Source organism: Bos mutus, chromosome 25, assembly GCF_027580195.1.
Source record: "Bos mutus isolate GX-2022 chromosome 25, NWIPB_WYAK_1.1, whole genome shotgun sequence".
Classification (NCBI taxonomy): Eukaryota; Metazoa; Chordata; class Mammalia; order Artiodactyla; family Bovidae; genus Bos; species Bos mutus.
The window spans coordinates 41,464,538-41,482,729 of NC_091641.1; the positions used below are offsets into that span (position 1 = coordinate 41,464,538).

At 62.2% G+C, this 18,192-nt stretch overlaps 3 protein-coding genes and 1 non-coding gene across 10 annotated transcripts; 2 read left to right on the forward strand and 2 right to left on the reverse strand.

Moving 5' to 3' along the window:
* Nucleotides 1-3: 3 nt before the first annotated feature.
* MCRIP2 (MAPK regulated corepressor interacting protein 2) lies at nt 4-11,637 on the reverse strand. Of its 3 annotated transcripts, none has more exons than XM_070362983.1 (6): nt 11,497-11,637; nt 4,720-4,834; nt 1,935-2,090; nt 938-1,065; nt 605-706; nt 4-389 (listed from the first exon to the last, which is right to left on the reverse strand). In XM_070362983.1, the coding sequence occupies exons 3-6, from the start codon at nt 2,087-2,089 to the stop codon at nt 319-321; spliced, it is 456 nt and encodes a 151-aa protein (XP_070219084.1). In that variant the 5' UTR covers nt 2,090; nt 4,720-4,834; nt 11,497-11,637; the 3' UTR covers nt 4-318. The 3 variants fall into 3 exon arrangements, with proteins under 3 accessions (XP_070219084.1, XP_070219082.1, XP_070219083.1); XM_070362981.1 differs by lacking the exon at nt 11,497-11,637 and adding an exon at nt 4,943-5,100; XM_070362982.1 differs by lacking the exons at nt 1,935-2,090; nt 11,497-11,637 and adding an exon at nt 4,943-5,100.
* Nucleotides 11,638-11,778: 141 nt separating this feature from the next.
* Nucleotides 11,779-11,849, forward strand: TRNAG-CCC (transfer RNA glycine (anticodon CCC)). Its single transcript has one exon. It is a non-coding gene; the product is annotated as a tRNA-Gly (tRNA).
* Nucleotides 11,850-12,265: 416 nt separating this feature from the next.
* Nucleotides 12,266-13,949, forward strand: METTL26 (methyltransferase like 26). 5 transcript variants are annotated; one of them, XM_014483559.2, is made up of 6 exons: nt 12,268-12,548; nt 12,634-12,871; nt 13,048-13,107; nt 13,437-13,504; nt 13,594-13,672; nt 13,752-13,949. In XM_014483559.2, exons 1-6 carry the CDS (start codon nt 12,352-12,354, stop codon nt 13,797-13,799), a joined length of 690 nt encoding a protein of 229 aa, XP_014339045.1. In that variant the 5' UTR covers nt 12,268-12,351; the 3' UTR covers nt 13,800-13,949. The 5 variants fall into 5 exon arrangements, with proteins under 5 accessions (XP_014339101.1, XP_014339130.1, XP_014339045.1 ...); XM_005886836.2 differs by having other exon boundaries at nt 12,270-12,548; nt 12,709-12,871; XM_070363119.1 differs by having other exon boundaries at nt 12,359-12,548; nt 12,648-12,871.
* Nucleotides 13,950-14,178: 229 nt separating this feature from the next.
* Nucleotides 14,179-18,086, reverse strand: WFIKKN1 (WAP, follistatin/kazal, immunoglobulin, kunitz and netrin domain containing 1). Its single transcript, XM_070362831.1, has 2 exons — nt 16,732-18,086; nt 14,179-15,848 (listed from the first exon to the last, which is right to left on the reverse strand). Exons 1-2 carry the CDS (start codon nt 16,900-16,902, stop codon nt 14,367-14,369), a joined length of 1,653 nt encoding a protein of 550 aa, XP_070218932.1. The 5' UTR covers nt 16,903-18,086; the 3' UTR covers nt 14,179-14,366.
* Nucleotides 18,087-18,192: the final 106 nt, after the last annotated feature.

Below are 18,192 nucleotides of genomic sequence, written 5' to 3' on the forward strand. Positions count from 1 at the left end.
AAAGGCAGTTTCTCAACTTTATTAGCCTGGAGCTCCTCCCTGCCAGCCCCACGGGCTGGTCCCCGGGCACAGTGAGCAGGACTGAGGTCAGTTTCAACCCCTGGCCCCCGGCAGCCTGGAACAGCTGGGCCAAAGGGTCAGCAGGGGCAAAAGTCCAAATGCTGGCACTTCAGGTGTGGCTGGCGCCTGGCCAGGCCCAGGGTGAAGCACAGCCTGCCGCAGCTGGTGGACAGGGCGCCGTGGTCCTCTCCTGGCAGAGGGTCCAGCGTGGGGCAGGGCCAGGCCCTGCACAAGACAGCCTTCCTTCCAAAGCTGTGACTAGGAACAGTTGGTGATCCTGGCCAGGAACTGCTGTGCCCACCACTCGTCCAGGTCAATGGGCACGAAGTCTGTGGAGAAACAGAAGGCTGGGCAGTGACACACCTTCCCAGCGGACCAGCGTGAGCTGGCCACAAGCCCCTCACCCAGATCCCAGCTGTAGCAGACACTGGGAAGAGTGGATCAGGCTCCATTCCTCACCCCACCCCCTTGGAGCTAGAACCTGGCTGAGCCAGGTCAGGGGTGGAGGGCAGGGGGCGCTCCTTGAGGGTGGGGGAGGGCTCACTCTGCAGCCTGGGGTTGGGGGTCCTCTCCACGTACTGCACAGGCCTTGGCCCGCTCTCACCGGCCGGGCCACCACCCAGCTGCTGCTCCACTTGCTGCCAGGCTGTGGGGAGAGGACAGTTAGACTGAGCCAGGCCCCTGGCACCCTCCCACCCTAGTGGCTAGCCTGGATCCCTGCCCGGAGCTGGGAACGGGAACGGGCAGCCTGCTGGACGGTCACAGGACAGACAGGCCCAGAGCCCAGGTACGTCCCAGCCCTCCAGGGACTTCAAGTTCAGGTTACAGTGGGAAGGGGACCAGTGGGCTGGGCCACTCCCTCAGACCTCAGCGCTACCTTCTGACACAAATCGGACGTTCTCCTCGTGGGCCAGTGTGTAGGGCTCCTGGGTTCCCTCGAGGGATGGGGACGTGGCAGGCGGCCGGCGGCCATTCACCCGATTGAACACGAGCCTCGGCCCTGGACTGTGGGAAGGCAAGGAGACACTCAGCCACATTCCCAGGCCAGGTGCTACCTGGCAGAGCTCCCGGAGCAGTCGCAGGCCACCCCGCCCCACAGGCCAGGCCCACTCCAGGCACTTCCCTGAACCACAGGGCAGCTGTGGGCTGCAGCCGGTGGCCAAGGCCTTTCTCCTGCAGGCCTGCATCCCCAACAGCTCAGCTCACACCTACAGCCCCTGGCCCTGAGGCAGGTCTAAGTCTGCAGAGGGGCTCTGTGTCCCCAGATCTCCACAGAGCCCCATGCTCAAGGCACACAGACGGCCCCCGTGTGTCTCTCAGGAACCTCCACTGCCACCTGCCTCCCCCTCCCCACTGACGGGCCAGGCCTCCAGCAGCCCAGGTTCTGACCAGAGTAAACAGGTTTTTCGGCCCAACCCCGCCCCCAGGCACAGTTCTTGGTCACTCTCTCCCCCACAGAAGCCTCTTCATCTCAAGATGCCCCCAGGATGGAAGGAAGGACCCTAATGAGAGCAGGTGGACTTTGCCCTTCGCAGCTGCCCGGGCTCCAGAGACAGCTCCTGGTCTGGCGAGACAGTGCCAAGTGCTGAGTGGGCCATCCTGGGTGGGGAGGCTGACCGTGGCCCTGGTCCACCCCTGCAGCTTCCCGGCAGGGGCCATGCTCTTGCCCACAGGGCAGGAATGCTGAGTGAGGAGATGGCCCTGGGTGCTGGAGCCTGGCCTGGTGGGCATTCAATGTCCAGATGGCCACTGGGCCCACCCCAGCCAGCCGGGCCCAGGGCATGGATGGGCTGCCCTGGCTGGAGTCAGCTGGCCCAGCCCTGCACACATGAAGCCCGGGATAGGGCCGCGGAGGGAGCGGGGCCCACACCTACAGCAGGAGGTGGGAGCCGGGAGTCCTGGGCTGCACGTGCCACTCCGCCAGGCACTCGCGGTCCCGCCGGCCTGCTCGCCATCCTGGGCTCAGGTGCCCCACCGCCGCGCGGGGTTCCTCCTCAGTTGAGAGGGGCACTAAAATAAAGAGGAGCATCCTGAGGGGCACCAGTCCCGCCAGCTCCAGGCTGGCAGGTCAGGTGGCCACAGAAAACGTGGAGGGGCAGGGCTGCTCCCAGGCTTGAGCGATACCAACCAGAGGGCGTGGATGTCTGTCCTCAAGTGGGACAGCCCCTCGCTTGCCTGCTAACCTTACCCCTGCAAGGCCACAAACTCTAGGAAAACTCGGAGACTGAGCATCCAAGAAGGAAAAAAAGAATTGCAGTCAAGGGCTACGAACTGCCAAGTACTTAGAGGGTGCTTTCCCTGGTGGCTCAGTGGTAAAGAATCCGTCTATAACGCAGGAGACCCAGGTTCAATCCCTGGGTCAGGAAGATCCCCTGGAGAAGTAAATGGCAACCCACTCCAGTATTCTTGCCTGGAGAGGCCAGTCCATGGGGCTCCAAGAATCAGACAGGACTTAGTGACTCAACCACCAGAGGGCCCCCTGGCTGGGGCTGAGAAGGGGCTCAGGCTGGCACCTGCCCGCCCCCTGCTGGCAGTTACGTAAGGCGGCTCCGTGGGCCCTCTGGAGGAAAGGGCACTGCTCCCCTGTGCGCCTATGGTCGAGTCCGGTGCCACCCCCATCTCCACCCTCGTGCCAGAGCCCAGGGACACGGTCCACTGGCAGGCCCTGCCCACGGCAGCAGCAGCTCTGGACTCCCTGCTTAGGGCCTGCCAACTAGGGCCTCCTCTTCATCCCCTTCACTATCCTCCAACATAGACCACCCACCCATTTTCAGCCAAGGCTCAAGAAAGAAGTGACCTGTCCAGGGTCACACATGGTGAGCGGATGGCAGCATCAGAACTGTACGCGTGTCTGAGCCCGAAGCCCACAAGGCAGTGCAGCTCCCAAGCCTCCTCCCCTGCACCATCAGCAGGTCACAGGGTGCCCTTTCCTCTTTTCCCCCGACAGCAGGTCTTACTCTCTGGCGCAGAGGGAGAGAGCTCATCAGAGGCCCAGACTCACACAGCCTGTTCACCACCATGGGCAGCGCCCAGACCCAAGCCCAGTCAGGGGCAGACGCTTGGGGCACCCGTGGTGTGCCAGGCACAGAGCGCCCCAGTGGCTCAGACTCCTTCTTCCCTGGCAAGCCTGGCTGAGGGAGGGTGGACCGGAAGTCTGGGTGGAGTGATTTTGGTGGGTCCCCCCCCCCAAGAAGTTTCAGGAGCAAGGCTAGGGGTCCCCATGTGGGAGACCTGAAGGTGCTCTGGCCTCCCAGTGGGGGCTCGCCCCTGAGGCTGGGAGGGGAGCGGCTCAGGGAAGGGGTGACTTCAGAGGTTAGGGGGGATGGCACGACCAGCACAGTCTGCCTTCCTGCTGACCCCCTGCCAGACGGGGCTGCAGAGGCAGGGCGAGCACCAGCACCCCCGACCGGGACCTGGCAGGCTGCGGCCCCTTGTCTCTTCCGTCTCTCCCAGCATCTGGACCCTGCACACACCGCATGCTTCCTCCCCCACTCCCCGGCAAAGGTGCATGGAGAAAGCACAAGCTTCTCCAGGTAAGAGAGTGGGAGCTTCCTGCCTGGGTGTCAGGGCGGGGGGCGCAGGGCGGCTGAGGACCAGGGCTGACGTCACAAGGCAGGGTCACAGCGCAGTGGGCCCTGGGACGCGCCCCCACGGCCGTACGCACCCCTCTCCCTGGAGGCGCTTGTGGTCCTCACAGGACCAGTCTCAGAGTGTCAACATGCTCCCAGCAGGAGGCTGCCCGAAAGGGCCTCAGCCTAGAAGGGTCTCACAGGCTACCCCCACCTGTGGCATCTCAGGCCGGCACTGAGGGGGAGGGCAGGTTGAGGGCGCGCAGCAACACAGCCCCCAGCTCTTACCAATCCGGAGGCCGTCTGTCCTCAACTAGAGAAGAAATCCCAAGCCCTGTCAGTGTCCCCCCACCCACCCACAGCCTGCAGGAGCCTCAGGCCTGTGTGGCCTGGACCAAGCCCTGGGCCCTGAGCCTGCAGAGAATAAGTAAGAAGACCAGAGAACAGACTCGAGCCAAAAAGTTACAGTTTCAGTCCCAGAGATGGAGGCGCTGACCTCCTGGGCACAGTGACTTGGAGACCACAGTGGTTGAACTGAGGCTCCCAGCAAAACTGCTGGTCAGGAAAAGCAGAAAAGCACCGGTGGGGGCTAGGGGAGAAGGCGGAGGAGAGCAGCGGCCTGGCAGGGCCCGAGGGAACCACGTGCACCTCTCCCCCGCTGCTCGGCCAGCACGGGGCTGGCAGCCTCCGGCGGCGGCCGCTCCCGCCCTCCAGGGCGATTCCGCGGTAGCTCCTCTCAAAGCGTGGCCTCCGCCGCCCAAGGTCGGCCCGGGCACCTGACTCAGCCGCCTGGAGCCCCTAAGATCCAGGAGCGGGTCGGCTTCCTCCCGACTCTGGGTGCGTGGGGCCCCAGGGCTCGGAGGAGTGTCACGCACCCCCGGCCCGGTTCCCTCCGACCCAGCCAGGTGCCAGGTGAGGCGGAAGCGCGGAGTTGCGGTCGCGAGCCTCAGGCGGGCCGGGTCGGCGGGCTCCGCCCCCTCCGCGCCCGCCGGGAGCATGTGGCCCGGGCTCCGCTAACCTTTCCCCAAGGTCACCCTCGCGGCCCCGCGAAGGCCGGCGGGGGAGGGGAGAGGAGGGCCGTGCGTCTCACCTCGACAGAGGCCAGGGGCCCGGCGGCTGTGCCCGCGGGTGCTGCGGGGTCGGCGCGGAATGCCGGCATTTCAGGAGCTCGCCGAGCCTGCTCTCCACCTGCTGCTGCGTGGGACCTGTGGGCACCGGGAGCGCGCGTCAGCCGCCGGCGCCGCGCCGGGGGCGGGCAGCGTATGCGGACCCCCGCCCGTCCCCTCCCTGCCTTGCCCGCCCCCGCCGCGCACCTGTGCGCCGTTGCGCGACCAGCTTGCTGGGTCCCTTGGTGATGGTGTACATGGTGCGGAGGGGCCGCAGCGCTCCCGCGCCCTCCGCGCCCTCCGCGCCCTCCCCGCCCGCCGGCCCGCGGCCAGACCTCGCGCCCTCCGCCCGGCTGGCACTCTGCTGGCGGCGAGGGCGCGGCCCCTTTAACAGGCGGCCGGCGCCGCGGGGAGGGGGCGGGCCCGCCGCACACCCCCGGACCTTAAAGGGCCCGCGCCGAGGCTCGTGGCAGGGGTGGTGCTTGAGCCTTGGGGAAACTGGCGGGACCCCCTGGCGAGGTCTGAAGGCGGAGTTTAAGCAAGTTTCTCAGGGCCCGGGCCGCCGTCCGCCACTGGAGGAGGCTCGGGGGGCCACGGGCACCCAGACGTGGCGAGGCTCTGGCTCAGGCCCTCGTGGGGTCGGCGGTGGTGTCCCAGGAGCCGAGGAATTGACAGGTGCTGGGAATGATCTGTGTGGACTCTGGAAGCAAGGGTGTCCCCACGCACCGCACGTCAGAGACCCTCGGCCAAGGTGCCTGGGCCAGTGCTGCGGTTCACTCACACGCGACTGAGGGGTGTCAAAGATGAGAACAGCGGGTCGGCCCCCGGGTTTGGGCAGAGACATGACACCCTGGGAATCTCCCTTTCATCCTACGGAACAGGAGCTGGGTACCGACCGACTGCCATGTGTGCACCTGCAGACCCCAGGGAGGGGGAGGGAGGCCCTTTACCAATCCAGGAGCACCCTGGGTGCTGCGGGGTGCAGAAGGCAGGTGAAGGAACCCAGCTCGCCTGTCATCCCGCGCAAGAGAAAGAGCACTTACTCCTCCACCCGCCGCATGCACTGGGGTCAGGACGCAAGATCTACTGCAGTGATGTGCCTCAGGAGGAACCAGATATGCCTGCAGGGGAGGGTCTGGGGGCTGGGCCCTAGCCTGCCCACAGCTCCTTCCCGAGGGTGAGGTGGAGCTGCTCCCCCTCCCACAAGGCCTGTGACCTGAGAGGAGAGAGCATGCCCAGGGAGCCAGGGCATAAGCACACCCCCCACCCGCACCCCCGGCCACGCTGGGCCCCCTTTCCACCCCTGGGGCCCATCCCCCCACCCCACCCCCACCCCCTAGCTGTGTCAAGGCCAGCATGATCCTGCGTCATCTGTGCTGACGGCCCTGGTCTCTTCGGTGGCCTCGAGCACAGTGCTAACTCAAGCCGGGGAGACTTTGAAGGGTGAGGGGCCTGGGAGTGGGGAGGGTCTCTTCCAGAAGGCACATGCTCTGGGCAGGAGGAGCCAGGCCCTGGGCTGACACAGAGCTGAGAGCTCCTCCTCTCATGGGCAACCCCTCAGGCCAACATGGAGAGGACCCTGTTGATAGGCAGGCAGGCTTGGCCTTGATGGTGGGCAAGGCTGCTAGACCCTAATATCCCAGCCCTGCCCCTGGCCCTTGTCTGACGTCAAAGGTTGGGTCCAGAGCCCTTGGAAAGACTCCAGAAGAAAGCCACAGAAGAGGAATGGTCCTGCCAGGTGAGAGGGGAGGGGGTGCAGGACAGGCTGGGGGTGGAGGGGGTGGTGAAGGAACCCCGAGGGCCCCCAAAGACACTGAGCTGGGGCAGCAGGCAGCCAGGGGGAAGAAGGCCAGCTTGTAGGGAGCAGGCAGCAAAGCCATGACACCTGTGTGCAGGAGGGCAGGGCCTATCTCCCCACCCCCACCGCCACCCAGGGGCCTTCCCAGACTCCCTGCTGCCAGAACTTAGCCTGAGCACCTGAGCCACCCTGACTTGGGGACAGAGCCAGGAGGCATGCGGAGGGCCCAGCCCAAGCCAGGAGAGTCAGGGTCTAGTCAGTGCGACCGTGAGCTCAGGTCGGTTCTCCAGTTGGGGTAGGAAGCCTGGCCGGTCTGGCCTCGCCTTGACTACACTGTCCATGGCAGTGAGCAACCTGCTAAGCCCCCAGAGACAGAGTCTTGCAGCCGGCAAACATTTCCTATTGTCAGAGAGGCTGGGAACCCAGCCCAAAGTCAGTCACGGGCAGCTGAACAGGAGGCAGGAGCCTCACCCAGCAGCCAGCCACAAGCCCAGAAACGCCTGGAGCCACACAGAGAACGTGGGCGTCGTAGCAAGGAGCGACCTTTACCTTATTGACTCCAGTTAACCCTAATGAAGACATTAGGGTTTTTCTCTTCTTTGCTGTTGTTCAGTCACTGAATTGTGTCTGATTCTTTGCAACCCCATGGACTGTAGCCCACCAGGCTCCTCTGTCCCTGGGGTTCTCCAGGCAAGAATACTGGAGTGGGATGCCATGCCCTCCTCCAGGGGTTCTTCCCAACCCAGAGATAAAACCCATGTCTCCTGCATTGGCAGGTAGATTCTTTACCACTGAGCTGCTGGGGAAGCCCTTCTCTTCTGTGTGTTAGTCGCTCTGTCATGTCCAACTCTTTGTGGCCCCATGGACTATAGCCTGCCGGGCCCCTGTCCATGAAATTCTTCAGGCAAGAATATTGAGTGGGTTGCCAGTTCCTGCTCCAGACTTTCTCTTCTAAAAGGCTCTAAACGTGATATGGAAATTTCATATTAGAGGAGAAAGTTTAAGTTTTCAGCCATCCTTAGTCATTTTGCAGATCTGAAGTTCATGCCCTCACCAACCCAGACTGGAGGATGGGCTTCTGCCAACAAAGTGTGGTCAGTAGCCCCAGGAAAAGCTCTGGCAGGATGCTCCCATACCACCACCAAGTGTCCAGGGACTGCCCATCCCTTTTTGTTTGCTTGTTTGGCTACAGCTTGTAGGATCTTAGTTTCTTAATCGGAGATTGAGCCTGGGTCCTGGGAGTGAGAGCGCCGAGTCCTAACCACCGGACGGCCAGGGGGTTCCCAGGGCTTGCCCATCCCCACACCCAAGTACAATGAGCTGAACAGTGGCCCCTCAAAGAAACACCACCTGGAACCTCAGAAAATGACCTTGTTTAGAATAATGGTCTTTGCCGATATAATTAAAGCAAGGGATTTGAGATAAGGTCATCCCAGATTAGAAAGGGCCCTAAAATCCAGTGAAGCCTGTCCTTGGGAAAGGAGAGGGTCGTATCCTCCCATTGTGTGAAAATGGTATAAATCCTAATTATGTTGAATTGGTTCATAGTGCTTTTCAGGTCTACTCTATCCTTCTACTTGTCTATTCAGCCTATTAAATTTTAAAATTCTATTAATTTCTAAGGGTTTGATATTGAAACTCCAACTAAAAATTTTACTTTATCTACTTAAGAAAATAATTGTCATATATAGTGGAACTTTATGTAACTTTATACTTTCTAAGTATCCTGTAAATGTGTTATCATACTTTCATAACTTAAAAAAGAAAAAAAATTTTAAATAAAGACAAAAAGGAGAGGGATATTAGGACACAGAGAGACCCAGAGGAGAGATGGCAGGGAGGTGGCCACAAGCCCGGGAGCGCCTGGAGACACAGAGAGAGAAGGAAGCTGTGCTGACTAAAGAGCTTCCGGTAGGGCTGTTGGGCAGCTGACATCTTTATTCTGGACTTCTGGCCTGCAGAACTGTGAGAAAGGAAACTGTTGTTTGGAGCCACCACACTTTGGAGTAATTTGTCACTGTAGCTCTGGAAAATCAATGTACTGAGGGAATCAGTAGTGGGCGAGCACCCTGGGTACACATGGCAGGGCTCCGGAGGGAGCTCAGCAGGTGGCAGGCACCTGGGCCTGGACCCCAGGAAGGAAGCTGGACGCCGCTGTTGGCTCTGGACATCATGAGGCAGCAGGAGTAGCCGAGAGGGCCCTTCTGGCTCCAACAGTAACCCTCAGGACACAACCTCAGGAGGTAGCACTGAGCACAGGCCCAGGCGTGGGACGTTTCCAGGGGTCCCATGTTCAGCAGCTCCTGGGGGCTTCAGAGTCTGACTTACATCCGGGACTTTATGGAAAGTGTTCGCACGTTCACACACACGCACACTCACACAGTCCCAGGTGCTCCCGTGCATGCATTCACACACGCATGTGCACTCATACTGCAGCAAAGCCCACTGCTCTGCTCTGTCCACTGCCTCTGCCTCTGCCCCAGGCTCTGAGGGTGCCGAGTGTGGAGGGAGGGCAGGTGTCCATCAGTCACACAGAATCCAGCCCAGAGGGATGAACGGCAGGCAGAGAGCAACTTGAGGTCAAGGGCTGTTAAATGGAAGACCTTGCTGGGCATGTGGGCAGCACATACAACATGAAGGCTTGCTCCCTCCTACAGACGCATCTCTGACTCTTTGGATCCCAACTGGGTATCCTGCAATCTAAGTGGATTCTAACTCCACCCACCCATTGTCCACACAGATCCACAGGCTCAGGGCTCAGTCCCACAACACAACAGGCAAGAATACTGGAGTGGGTTGCCATCCCCTTTCCAGGGGATCTTCCTGACCCAGGGATCAAATCAGTGTCTCCTGCAGCTCCTGCATTACAGGTGGATTTGTGACTGACCAGCTGTAAATCAGGGTCCTGTAACTTGCCAGAATGACTCACAGAACTCAGGGGAGCATTTTGCTTACCTTATTGGTTTGCCACAAAGGACACAACTTGGGAACAGATGCAGGAGATGCCCAGGGAAGGTGTGGGAAGTGGTGCAGAGCCCCACACTCTCCCCGGGAGCCACCCTCCCAGCCCTCCACATTCACTAGCTGGAAGCTCCCTGACCCCCTCCATTTGGGGTTTGAGTGGAGGTCCATCACATTGGTAGGACTGGTTAATAATGGAGATTAGCTGCATCTCCAGCCCCCTATCCCAGGCAGGAGGTCAGAGGTCAGGAGTGGGGCTGGTTTCCCCTGGCAACCAGCCCCCCCTGCCCCTCCTCCTGACTTGTCACCTGTCTGGTGTGAACCCAGGTGAGATTGAAAGGGGCTTGTTATGCATAACAGATGCTCCTCTCACCCCTTCCTTCAGGAAATCCCAGGGTTTTAAGAGTTCTATTCAGAAATCAGGATGCAGACCAAATATACATTTCCTTCTTTTTTTTTTAAGTTTCTTTGGCTGCTCTGTGTCTGGGTGTTTGTTGCCGCACAGAGGATCTTTGATATTCATTGCAGCATGCAGGCTCTTTAGATGTGGCATGTGAGATCTAGTTCATTGACCAGGGATGATGGCTCAGCGGTAAAGAATCTGCCTCCTGAGTGCAGGAGACAGGTTCAGTCCCTGGGTTAGGAAGATCCCCTGGAGGAGAGCATGGCAACCCACTCCAGTATTCTTGCCTGGAGAATCCCATGGACAGAGGAGCCTGGCCAGGCTACCGTCCATGGGGTCGCAAAGAGTTGACTCGGCGACTAACACTTTCTTTCCCATTGGGAGTGAGGAGTCTCAGCCACTGGACTATCGAAGACGTCCCTCTATTGTTTATTGTATGAGAACAGCGCAGGGCAGCCCAGGGAAGCCAGGGAGCTTTGTGCCTCTTGAGTGGGCGAGGAGGCTGAGGGGCCTGGGTGGAGAGGCCCCAACTAGCCACTGATCATCACAGGTGGGGGCAGAGATTCACACTGAGGGACACCTCTTGTCCACCTGGAGACGCAGAAAATACCCAACAAACCAGGCATGCGTGCGTTGCTCAGTTGTGTCCCTCCCCCACTGTCCGTGGAATTTTCCAGGCAAGAATCCTGGGTTGCCATTTCCTACTCCAGGAGATCTATCCTAACTCAGGAATTGACCCCATGTCTCTTGCATCTCTTGCATTGACAATGCTGATTCTTTACCACTGGCATCACCTGGGAAGCCCCAGCAAACCAGGACTTGAGGCAAAAGTGAGTCAGGTAACAAAAGCTTATGAAATGAGAAAGTCGGCTAAGAAAAAAGTGTGGTAACACTGAATGCTAAAGGGGTTGTCTGGAGGCCGGCCCACTGAAACTTTTCTAGGGGCCTTGTATTCACATTGGCCAGCTCTACACCACCTCTTGTCCCTAAGAGGCAAGGCTGTCCTCCCCATCTGATGGCATTCATACTGTAGTCTCTGGTCCCACTCTGCATGGCCCCGAGAGAGCACCCCCAGACTAAAGCCCGGTCAGCGCCATTCGCAGAGCTTTTTGTCAGAGCGACCCTGGGGGTGTGTGTGTGTGTGTGTTGGGGCCGGGAGGCGGGGGGTGAGGGGGCTGGAGGGGGGTGGCAGGGAGCGTCTCGCGCAAGAAAAATCGCCCAGCAAAGGAGATAAGCTAGACCTGAGTGTTGAGCGCCGCCTCACGCCTGCTAAGAGGGCCCTTTCCGAGACACGGGCCCCGAGACAACCAGGGAAGAGCGGTAGAACACACAAACCGGCCCCCGACGAGACTCAGAGGTCACCGACCCCTTAACACCCGTGAACCCTGGGTTTGCACTGCTTATCGCAGGGCCACAGAGACGCCCTGAGCAGTACAGGCTCGTCTCCGCAGGCAGCCCGCCCCTCCGGGGGCCGCGCCCCGTCCACCGCAGGGAGCTCCGCCCCGCTTCCCCGCCCACCACAGGGAGCTCCGCCCCGCGGCCCCGCTCAGACGAGAGCCCAGTCAAACCACGAAGGCCCTCCCATGGCCCAGTACCCACAATTTCCGGAATGCCGCGGTTGCTATGGTTTCCCCGGCGTCAGTTCGAATCCAGTCGGCCAGAAACCGCATCCCTCATCGCCGCTCCTTCCCCTGGAGTGCTGGGTGCCCGAGAGACTCGGCGGGACCACCGCCTTCCCGCTCCCCGCCCCTCAAGTCCATTGCTTCCAGCCCTGCAGCTCGCACCGCAGCGACGCCTGCGCTCTGACGGCTCCGCCCGGGGCTGGGCGGCGGGGCTTGCGTCACAATCTCCTAAGTCTCGCGGACACACTTACTGCCAACCGCGCCGCTGGTGTAGTGGTATCATGCAAGATTCCCATTCTTGCGACCCGGGTTCGATTCCCGGGCGGCGCAGGTTAGGATATGTATTTTTTTCCCTTTCAGCCCCCAAAACCCTCGAGGGATTTAATTAAAAAAAAAAAAAGCCAGACAAGGTGAAGGAATCCATTCCAGTGCGACAAGAATGAGACAATTTCGGAGTAACAAGCACTATGAAAAAGTGCTAGGACAGCCACGGGCACCGGGGTGCTGAGCCAATGGACGCCTGTAAACTAACGACCCAAGCTTGCCTCCCGGTTCCTGTCCAGAGGTGGCGGCTCGCAGCGCGCCTCCCGGGACTGCGGTGCCTTTACGGCGCGGCGCGTGTCCTAATGGGAATTGTAGTCCGTGGAGGGGAAAGGCCAATTGCAACACGGGCAGGCCACAGCCCCCGCCCTCTCGCAGTGACTACCACTCCCGACGGGCCCCGCGGCCCCAGACTACCACTCCCGAAGGGCCCCGCGGTGCTTGACTTCCGCCCCCGACGCTTCCGACTGTGCCAAACTCGCGAAGGCGCTCTCCGCGGGGGACTGGGAAAATGCTGGTTGCGGAGGCCGCTGAGCGGAACAAGGAGCCCATCTTGCAGGTGTTGCGGCAGTACTTGGACTCGGCCCAGCGCGGCGTCCGCGTGCTGGAAGTGGCCTCGGGCTCGGGCCAGCACATAGCCCACTTCGCGCGAGCCTTTCCCCATGCGGAGTGGCAGCCGTCCGACGTGGACCAGCGCTGCCTGGACAGGTGCGGCGGGAAGGTGGGACCCTGCGGGTGAAAGTGGGCCCCGTCCCGTTGCCCTGGACCCCTCCGCTATTGTGGTTCCTCTAAGCTTCCTCCAAGCAGGATTGCAGGGGCTCAGAAAAGGCTGCACAGGCCACCCCCACCACGGGCTGTCCTCCCGCAGCATCTTGGCCACCACTCAGGCCCACGGGCTGCCCAACGTGAAGGCCCCGATGTATCTGGACGTGACCTGGGATTGGAAGCAGTGGGGCGGGATCTTGCCGCAGTCGCTGGACCTGCTGCTCTGCATCAACATGAGCCACATCACCCCCCTGAGTTGCACCGAGGTCTGTGGGAGCGTGGGCGAGCCACCCAGGGGCCACCCACCAGCGCCATGTGGCACTCTTTTTCCTGCACTGGGAGGGAGCAGAATGCCCGATCTGCCCTGTATCAGTGATGGGGACTCAGGCCAGGGAGGTCCTGGGAAAGCTCCTCACTGCTGTCCTGCCTCCCCGCTCCGCAGGGCCTGTTCAGAGCAGCAGGACACCTGCTCATACCCAAGGCTGTGCTCATCACCTATGGGGTGAGTGCTCCTGCCTGAGATGGGCCTCCCCAGGCAGGCGGCCTTGGCTGTCCTGGCTTTTCTGGACTGCCTTCTCGTCTTGGTATTTTCACTTGCCTTTCCCTCCAGCTTCCTATCAGCACTGAAGCACACCCAAGCCCTCTGCTCTCCAGCACTCCCCCGTCACTTGCCCTTGCTCAGCACTGTCCTCTGCTGTCCCCTGTCTGGGGATCATCGAGGGGTGGGTCCTTTCCATTCTGTGGGTGCCATCCTGCAAGTGTGCACAGTGCTTGGCTGCGGACGGCTGAGCCTGTGGACAGTGGGCAGAATCGTGTCTCCCGTCTCCACAGGCCTATGCCATCAATGGGAAGATTTCTCCCCAAAGTAATGTGGATTTTGACCTGACTCTCAGATGCAGGTCAGAGCTCGGAGAGTAGGGGGCTTGGCTGGGGGGCAGGTGGGTCGAGTGACCCCCAGGCCACGACCTTGCCACTTCCCCTCATGCAGGAACCCTGAATGGGGGCTGCGGGACACCTCCCTTCTCAAGGACCTGGGCCAGGCCAGTGGCCTGCTCCTGGAGAGGATGGTAGGTAGAGAGGGCTGTGGTCATGGGCAGCCTCCCTGGGGACCAAGAGCAGCTTCTCCAGCCCAAGTATCTCCCCCAGGTGGACATGCCAGCCAACAACAAGTGCCTGATTTTCCGGAAACAGTAACTCCCTCTTCTGCGATGCCTGTGTCCCTGGACAAAGCCCCTGCCACCCTGGGCCAGACTGCGGGGCGTGGCCCTGCCCAGACTGGGGATTTGTGACCAGTGGCCACAGGGCTGCTGAGAACCTGAGAATAAAATGTTTCCTGCTGCCCCACTGCTGGTATCTCCCATGTCATCTCCTGGGAGCACCCCTGCAGGGTGCCTGTGGGCTGTCTCTGTCTCTGAGGTTTCCATACTGGGCACAGGAGGGGTCTGGCCTGTGGGTCAGGACTCGCAGGCATCTTGGACTCTGCTGCTCCCCTCGGGCAGTGAGGGGATGGAGGGATAAAGGCCCCTGGAATGCTGAGGCAGGACCGAGCTGACTGCCTGGTCCTCTTGCCAGGGGGAGGTGGCATCCACCTCCCAGGCTGGTCCTCCCTCCTCATCTCAGAGCAGAGCCACGTGCGCATGCGAGGGCCAGGCCCCCAGCACCCACAGGCTGTGAGGTCCAGGACTTTTATTCAGGCAGAGGGTGGGAGTGTGGGGAGGGCGGGGCCTAGCGGGAAGCTGGGGCTGTGGGTTGGTGGGCAAGCTAGTCCTGGAAGCGGTTGAGCAGCTCGCAGGCCTTCCTCTCTAGCAGCTCAGAGATCTTCTTGACGCGCTTCTCGCTGGCGGCGCGCACATAGCTACCCGCATCCAGCATGGCTACGCCGTCGCGCACCTCGCCCATGATGACCAGCGGGCCGTCGCCGGCCGTCACGTTTGGGCAGGGGCAGGCTCGGTCCACACCGATCAGCGTCACCTCCAGGTACTTGGTGCCCAGGAGCCTGAGGCCCATCTTGTCATCCTTGAGCACTTCGTCCAGCGCCACGCGCGCAATGCCGCCGCCCCCCGCCTCGGGCTCCTCCAGCACCTCGGTGAGCCGCCCCACGATGGCGAAGTCGCTGCGGCACAGGCTGAGCGCCAGCTTGCTGCGAAGCCGGCAGGCCCGGCAGGGCGGCGTGCGCGGCACCGGGCAGGCGTGCTCGCAGCTCTCGCGGCTCTCGAAGTTGTTGCCGTTGCCCTCGCAGCCACTGTACTCAAAGGGGTGGCAGTGCTGCAGCAGCGGGCTGTAGGCCCAGCGCGGCTCCCAGCCCTGGCAGGGGCCCTGTACGGCCGGCAGCGCACAGGCGTCCCCAGGGTCACGGGCGCACGCCTGCTGGCACGCCTCATAGGTCTCGAAGCCCTGGGCGCCCCCAGCACAGCTGCCCACGGGGAAGGTCATGCAGCCGCGCCGCTGCGGGTCAAAGTGCCAGAGGACCCGGCCAGACGGGGGGCCAACACAGGCCTGCGTGCTGGGCAGGCACTGGGCCGGGGCGTTGGCCGCCTCGTGGGCCCCAGCCCCGGCTGGATCCCGCTGGACCACGGACAGCGGGAAGTCAGCCCGCAGCAGCCCGGCGGCGTTGCGCGCCGTGCACGTGTAGAGGCCGGCATCCTCTGGCCGGGCGTTGTAAAGCACCAGCTGCCCGATGCTGGTGACCACCACGTTGCCGTACATCTGGTCTGGCCGCATGATCAGGTTCTCCCGCTGGTCACTCTGCTTCTCCCAGGTCACGGCGGGGGGCGGGCGGCCGCTGACGTCGCAGTGGAGGCTGGCCGTGCCCCCCACATATACTGCCTGAGGGGAGGGGCTGCTGTAGAGGGCGGGCGGCACTGGGGCATCCCCGGGCGTGGGGCGGGCGGTAGTCTCGGGGGGCCTGGGGCTGCTGGGTGGCCAGCTGAGGACGTGCTTGCAGGGCACGACGCGCAGGCGCAGGCCACGCAGGCAGGCCTCAGCATCCATGTAGCAGCGGTTGTAGTAGGTGAGGCCATCCGAGGCGCAGGTGAAGCTGGGCTCCTTCTCACAGCGGTCCCGGCAGCGGCACACTGGCTGCCCATCCCAGATGTCGCAGTCAGAGCCCTGCTGTGCGCACACGAAGCCCTCACACGAGGCCGCCAGCCTGGATGCAGCCGGGCCGCCGTCAGGGAAGCGGGCGGCCACACAGCTTTGCAGCCCACACACGTTGGTACAGCACTTCTCAGTGGCCGCGCAGTCCTGGGGAGTGGGGGGCACAGCTCAGCAGGCACCTGAACGCTCCTTCCCGCCCAGCCCCAGCATGCCCAGCTTGGGCGGGGAAGGCCTGCTGCCCCTCCTTGCGTCAGTGTCCCCTCTGGAGCCGAGCAGGTTGGCTTTCCATCTGGGGGTGAGCCACAACTGCCAGCAGCCCCTCACAGGTCACCTTGCTGAACCTCACTACGCCCCCAGACAATTGGCCCCCAAAGCAGGTGGTGGTACTCCTATGGTACAGACGAGGACACGAAGGCCTGGGGAGGACGTACAGCGTCCTGAAGGCCGCAGCACTGCAGCAGGGTCGGGCCGTAAGGACACAGCACATTCAAACAGGGCCCTGGCCTCTGCCTCGTTGGGCCCAAGAACGGCTAGTTTCAGGGTGGGGGTGGGCAGGTCTGGGGACAGAAATGAAAGTCGCTCTGTCGTGTACGACTCTTTGCGGTCCCATGGACTACACCACCCGTGAATTTCTCCAGGCCTCAATGCTGCCGTGGGTAGCCATTCCCTTCTCCAGGAGATCTTCCCAACCCAGGGAATCAAACCCAGGTCTCCCACATTGCAGGCAGACTCTTTACCAGCTGAGCCACCAGGGAAGCCCATTCAATCTTCAGACACATGGAGGCAGCATCTGGGCGTGTCTATCCCCAGGGCCCCTCCACATGGAGCACAGTGCGAAGAGTGGGGAGCCCCAAGAGAAAATGACCTCCAGGATCAAGGGTGGCTGGGTCCTCTCTGCAGTGCAGGCAAGGCCTGGGGGAGGGGTGAGATCTGGGCTCCTCCAGCGCCGACCAACCAGACCAAGACACCCTGGCCCCTCCAGGAGCTGGTCTCCCCCGCAGCCGGGCTGGGGGGGACTGCCTGTGCTCACCTGATCCCCGACGCACTCTCGCTCACAGGTGCTCTGCGCGTCCACCCACAGGTTGGGGCTGAGCTGGTTGGGGCACACCCCCGGGTGGCCCCCAGGGCCAGGCGGCAGGCTGGCCCCCGCAGTCAGCCCAGCCAGGAGCAACAGCAGCAGGAGTGGCCTCAGGGCCGGCATGAGGACCGCGGGACCACAAGGTGGGGGGTGTGGCCACTAGCCCCTCCTCAGACCCCGCGAGCCCCGAGCCCTGCAGGCATCCACCCTCCCAGACCTGTGATTGGTGCCCCTTTCTGCCCCGGGCTCCCCTGTACCCCAAGGTTGGAGCCCACAGCGGACGCTGGCCTCAGACCGGGTAGAGCGGAGTCTGTGCATGTGGCACCGGCCCCTCCCCCGCCTGGCCCCTCTGGTCAGCTCAGGGCAGGGGGCGGGGAGACGAGGAAGGCTGGGGAGGGGCCAGCGCCCAGGAGCACAGAGACACTGGCCACGAGGGTCACCAAGGGGCGGAGAAGGGCGGCTCTGGACAGAGAGGGAAGGGGGCACTGCTGTAACCGGAGCCCCTCCTCCCTCCAGGCCCTGGGTTCAGGGATGGAAGGGCCCTGGGATCAAAGCTGCCCTGCAGGAGGGGGCAGGGCTGGCCAGCCCCTTCCCCAGAGCAGACCGCCCCCTGGGAGTCACTGTGTCCGTGCAGAGCTGCAGGGGCTCTGCATCCAGCCCAGTCACCGTGGGGTTCTGCTCCCTTCCCGGGGAGCCTCTTCCCCTGCTCCTTCCCACAGGCACAACCCGAGAGCAGGTCTTGGCGTCAAATCTAAATGCTTTCTGCTGGAGAGAGGCATTCGCAGCACAAAGATACCTGGTGGGCGGTGCCGCCTGGGCTTGCTCTGGTGACCAGTGGTTGGTGGAGGGGGGGAAGCTGATGCAGGGCAGAACTCTGCATTTAGGGCCCCCACCCCCCACCCAGGCGCCCGACCCCTGGTCCAGGGCTTTCCTCAACTGGCTAACGGTGGGTGCCTGCAAAGGGTGGATCCTAGAGCTGTGGTCACATGAGACGTGGACACTAGACAGGCTGAGTGTTTGCTTGGACTGATTTGAATCTTAGTGGCCGTGTGTGGCCCTATGTGGGGCTATGTGGTCCTGAGAGAGACCAAGGGCATCTAGGAGCACCCTGAGAAGAGTCCTAGGAGAGCTTAACAACAGCCAGGACCCAAAGGCATTGGCCTGTCTCCTGCAGGCCCCACAACAGGGAGCCCCGCTCCTCATGGGCAGGGGCAGATCAGGGCCCAGGGGCCGGACCGCCCACTCTGAGACCAACGGGAAAACATCCTGCCACCCCGTGTCTGACCTGTTGACTTGAGAGGCAGGGTCCTAAGAGCCTGGTCTGGTGCAAACACCACCAGGAGACACTCCAGGTGCGGAAGACTGAGCAGGACAAAGCAGCCGTCTGCAGTGCCATCTGCCAGCCAGCCCAGC

Coding starts and splice junctions, on each gene's coding strand:
- METTL26 (XM_014483559.2), top strand. CDS start 12,352: ATGCTGGTTGCGGAGGCCGCTGAGCGGAACAAGGAGCCCATCTTGCAG. Junction 13,505..13,593: donor GACCTGACTCTCAGATGCAG/GTCAGAGCTCGG, acceptor CCCCTCATGCAG/GAACCCTGAATGGGGGCTGC. Junction 13,673..13,751: donor GCCTGCTCCTGGAGAGGATG/GTAGGTAGAGAG, acceptor TATCTCCCCCAG/GTGGACATGCCAGCCAACAA.
- WFIKKN1 (XM_070362831.1), bottom strand. CDS start 16,902: ATGCCGGCCCTGAGGCCACTCCTGCTGCTGTTGCTCCTGGCTGGGCTG. Junction 15,849..16,731: donor GAGAGTGCGTCGGGGATCAG/GTGAGCACAGGC, acceptor CCCACTCCCCAG/GACTGCGCGGCCACTGAGAA.
- MCRIP2 (XM_070362981.1), bottom strand. CDS start 4,994: ATGTACACCATCACCAAGGGACCCAGCAAGCTGGTCGCGCAACGGCGC. Junction 1,066..1,934: donor CCCGGCTCCCACCTCCTGCT/GTAGGTGTGGGC, acceptor GCCTTCCCACAG/TCCAGGGCCGAGGCTCGTGT. Junction 707..937: donor CGTCCGATTTGTGTCAGAAG/GTAGCGCTGAGG, acceptor CTCTCCCCACAG/CCTGGCAGCAAGTGGAGCAG.